Here is a 5,000-nt window from a genome sequence, read left to right as displayed (position 1 = left end):
CACTTTTAAGAGACCTTGTACAACACCTTATCACGTAACAGCAATGTTATGGTACCATATCAAACACCAATTATTGCTGAAAAAGAATTCGGTCATTTTTGTGACGTAAAAGTACCATGGTAACAGGAAAGCCTTGCAAAAACACCTTATATTTTGGCTTTAATTAGTTGCTCATATCTGAAAAATAAACTTGGGGACCCCATAGTTAATCGAGGGACTGGTTATGAAACCTTAAAACCTTCAAAAGCAAGAACAATGTTGTCGCCAACAATAATAAAGATATGTTAAAAATTAAAAAAAAATAAAAAAGAACCATGTTGTCTCAATCGATGTTGAACCAACAGTGACCCTGCACATTTTTTGTTTTTGCTTCGCATGGGTTTGCAAATTAGTTGCGTATAATTTAATCGAAGGATTTGATTAGTCATCTTCTCGAAAAAAAGGTGCGTTTTGTGCAAGGTCAAGGCTAAAAATACGGACAAAAACATGAAACAAAGGAACTTCATAACCACCTCCACGCATTAAATACGGTGACCCCAATTTTTTATTGCGCAAAAGTGATCAGTAGGCCAAGATGAAACTCTCTACAAAGTTGAAAAAAGTTCTATGGAGCGGATTCATACCTACCTTAATTTTTCAATAATTTAAGGTGGCTCTAGTCCGCTTCATAGAATTTTTTTTAAACTTTGCAGAAAGTTTCATTCTGGCATGCTGATTATATTTCAGAAATAAAAAATGGGGTCACCAAGTTCGTTTTTGAGATATGAGTAGCTGTTGCCACCGTAACTTCTTACGTCACAAAAATGACCGAATCTTTTTCAGCAATAATTGGTGTTTGATATGGTAGCATAACATTGCTGTTAAGTGATAAAGTGTTGTAGTGTGAATCCTTCTAATGAGAACTTTTCTTGTAAGAGTTGAAACAGTTACTGGTTTGAGCCACCTTAAGTGTAAATTATGCCAATGAATAGCAAAGAAGGAATACGAGTTATCACTTGCTTGTGATATGAGAGCAACAGGTCAAATATTTTTTTTCTTTTTCTTACCACTTATGCGTCATAAAAAAATTGCATTCTGTTATTATATAATTGAGACCTATAGCAAAACGACTAAACATACATTTCAGCTTCACTACGCAACAGGCACGAGAGAAATACACCATTAGGTTTACTTTGCATGTTTAGGCCGCACACCGTCGTAACATTACAAATATGAATATTGGAAAAAGCCACATCTATTGGGCGGACATAAATTGACTAAACACATTTCAATCACAATACAGCAAGGAAAGGATATCCAATACACAAAGTAGCGGCATTGCCGGATACGAAAACCAAAAACCCTTTGTGCAAAAAATGGAAATGCATCCTACCCGAACCAAATTCAGTGCCGCAAATACTTCGCACGTCATGGCGGCCATGTTGATGTATTGAACAATAGCAAAAACGTCTCTTGGGAATTTGTCTCTATTATTATACAAAACGCGAGCGGCATTTTGCTTCTGTTTTGTACACCAACATGGCCGTCTAATCACGTGAGTGCAAACTAAGAATTGCGTAACAGATAAATGATGACGCTTAACTATATGTCCAAAATCTCGAAAATAGTGGGTAATAGGTGTCGGCCTCGACTGACTAATCACGTACTATACCTAGCTTAGATACACCTAAGTGACTACCTATAATCCCTCACTTACACCTTCTGCAACCCAGGCCCTCTCGCTCTTGTGAAGCAGAAATATTCAATTTCAGGCTTATTCGTTACCACTCAATTGCTAGAAATTTCGGCATTAACAAAGGTAAACACATCCGTAAGAAAGACTCTTCTGAAGACTACCAGGTTGTCGTTTGTTATCCATTGAGTGCAATTACAACAAGACAAATCGAGGCAATGAATTGTCTTTCACTGCTGGTTAAATGTATTCTCGCTGAAGCCTTCTTTGGAGGAAAACGTTGAACAAAGTTCACTTTATCCAGCATGAACACAATGTTGGTTTGGGCCTGCGCCGATTCCATTAACTTTGTCTTCAATATAATTAGTTTTTGTGGAGAAAAAACCTTTTAACTGTGTTCTACCTCAAAACCAATTACGCTGAAGAACAACAAAAGCAAAAAAGTAATCGCACTTTCGTTATAAGTTAATATTCCATCTTGTACTGACATCATGTAATCATTGATTACAAACTAAATGTCCACCGGCTCAAACTTTTATGCCTTGGTATATCAACAACTTTGTAACTCACCTTAACAAGTCCATTTTCTTTGTAATCTGTCCATCTTTTATTGTCTGTAGATAACTGTAAGGTGTACTTCTTTACCCAGCTATTATAAATTCCTCTCCCTTGAGTGGACACAGCACAGATTACATGAAGCGACTGTAGGTCAATCTGCAGATACTTGTTATTATCCTCATAAAGAGCACACCATGATCGTCTTACGTAATTCAATCTACCAAAACTGGCTGGAGACCAGGAGTTGGCGCTGGAGGCCGTTATCCTTTCATCTGGTATTAAACCGTTTTCCATTCCAAGATCCCAATCAATACAGTCTCCTACGTTTAAATAAACAACTGCAGTTTAGGTTACAGTTGAAAACTCCCTTGCGGAAAACAAGACTCGTTTTATCTTGGTTCTTTTCCCAAATAAACTAACATTTAGAACCTTTTTTTGTTTACTAATGCAGTAGATAAAGGGTACCAAACACTTGATGAGCTAAACCGATTATTATTATTATTGTCATTATTATTATTATTATTATTATTTTTAGTCTTCTTTTTGGCGATGTTTTTGCCTGACTTAAATCTTAAATGACAGGTAACGTGACGAAATAAATCCATACTTTCTTCCTGTACACGAAGTGTTATTTTACACAATCCTTCATTTTAAAAAAAACTTCTTGACCCTGAATGCATTCATTCAATTTTTTTTTCTTATACTTATTGTAAGAAGAACTGTTTCAATCAATATTATTTAACTAAACAATTATTTGATTGGCATAATTCTAAAGCATTTTGAATTGTTCACTGGGTTTTATCCCGTCTCGTGCACCGAAACTTGTTTCTTGCTTTCCCAAGACCTCACCAGAAGAAAAATGTTCCATATAGCTTCCTCTTTTGGTCTTTTGCCTAAGGAGCGTTCTTCAGACAGAGGTGCAACCATATGAATCTTCCGACACATTGCACCAAAAATCCAATTGAAAATAAGCACGTGACAAAAAGACTACATGATGCCCGATTCGAATGCACAATACCAACACGTGACACAGTCCTTAATACCTATCTTCTATTGCTATAAGTAGATACTGCCAATCGTGAACTGGCCAACGTTCTGAACTGGTTAAATACTAACAAATAATATGACTTTTGTCTTTAAGTGAGCTGTAATTGGTCGATTATTTTGTAAGCACTGCTAACCTTGAATTGCTTTAGCTGTTTTTGGTTTTGCCTATTCCTAACTAATTTGTAACTTGTATAATGTTTGTATGTTGTCATCCGGATAGTACCAATAAATAGGATCTAAATTATTTTGTATAATCCAATTAATACAGTCACCTTAAGTGAAACTCCATATTTCTTGCGAGGATCGCCGGAGTCATTTGCGTTAGCGCTGGATTTTTTGTCGCACATCATCAACCGAAAAGAAGGTATTTGTTCCGCGCAGCAAGGCAATTAAGTCAAGTTTCTTGCTTTGTTTTCATATTTCCTATAATTATCGCTATCATGGAAGTATGAGAGATCATGATCAGGAATAAAGTATCTTCCAGTTTAAAATATTCAGGGCATTGGCAAGATTCTTTTGTTTGTGGTAAGGGTTTCTTTTTATCATCATCATTATTATTATTATCTCTTAATTCAACGCGTTCACAGCTTAGAGTTAATAACAAACATAATCACCTCTGACTAACCGAGCGCAAGCGCTGTACTGGGCAATATTGGGCCAAGGTCGTGGCAGTACGGACCGAGGGTAGCGAGGTCTGTACAAAAACGACCGAAGGACACTATTCCCAATACGACTCGAGCAAGTGAGGTTAGTAAGTTGTTTATTATATGGCATTGTTTCTTTGAAAAAAGTTGGTCAAGCTCGGACGCAAGGAAGCTTTCAATTTTTTCATTTTCCATACTATTGGCTTCCATACAGCGGAGAAGAGTGTTCATATCAGTATAGCCCTCTCTCTTGTTTGTTTTTCCGCTTTTCTGTTGCCTGATAAAATCATCTATGGCCTCCTGGCTTTCGATGTTGCCTGTTCCAGTTTCTGCATCAAAGTTTCCAGATCTTCAGGATAATAAAATGTTCGTCTGAAGTTTTCATCAATCCTTGAAATTGGCAAAAAAATCAATCTTTTGCTTTTTCTGATAGTTTTGCTGTGAAGAATGACAAAATTCGCATTTTTTTCGCAGTTGTGATTTTAAATAAATTTGTTTCAAATTATGAATTTGCCGGCTTTGCTCCAAAACAAAAATACACGGCTTGGACCGTTTCCGTGGAAACGGTCCGTACTGAAAAATCCCGACTGAGAAAGAACCAATCAGAGCGCTGGGATTTGCCCGAGACTGGCTTTGCTATATAATAAATATGAAATTCATGTCCAAGAGCGCATTTGTCTGAAAAATTCGACACTGAAAATATTGTTTAGTTTCTACCATCTGCAAAAATAAACCCTTTTTGTGAATTTGAGAAGTCATTTCTTTTAGCACTTGATTTGTTTCCGCACATCATCAACCGAAAAGAGCAAATTTGACGAGCGAGTTCCTTGCGACCACGGAGGTAGACGAGATTAGAAATAACAAATCTTTCAGTTTACAACATTCAGAGCATTGAGGACCTTTGTTGTGGCTAGGATTTCTGTTTTTTTTCTTTTTTTTCAATTCAACGCATTTAGTTCACACTTTATATTTAATATTAAACAATAATTTATGGACGTCATTTTCATTAGCATATTTGTGTGAGGTCGGTAGTTGTTTAATTTTGACTGTCTTTAAAGATTAACGCTTTCGATGAATTT

General features: G+C 36.3%; 1 protein-coding gene across 1 annotated transcript in view; it reads right to left on the bottom strand.

The window, feature by feature from the left end:
• The window catches only part of LOC138022861 (retinoschisin-like), a 68,830-nt gene that overhangs the window by 42,895 nt on the left and 20,935 nt on the right, over positions 1-5,000 (bottom strand). The window contains exon 2 of the mRNA XM_068869848.1: positions 2,243-2,550. Within this exon, the coding sequence (XP_068725949.1) occupies positions 2,243-2,550 (308 nt within the window). The remainder of the gene's footprint in view (positions 1-2,242; positions 2,551-5,000) is intronic.

This window comes from Montipora capricornis, chromosome 11 (genome assembly GCF_036669925.1).
Source record: "Montipora capricornis isolate CH-2021 chromosome 11, ASM3666992v2, whole genome shotgun sequence".
Lineage (NCBI taxonomy): Eukaryota > Metazoa > Cnidaria > Anthozoa > Scleractinia > Acroporidae > Montipora > Montipora capricornis.
This window is presented reverse-complemented; position numbering and strand designations above follow the sequence as displayed.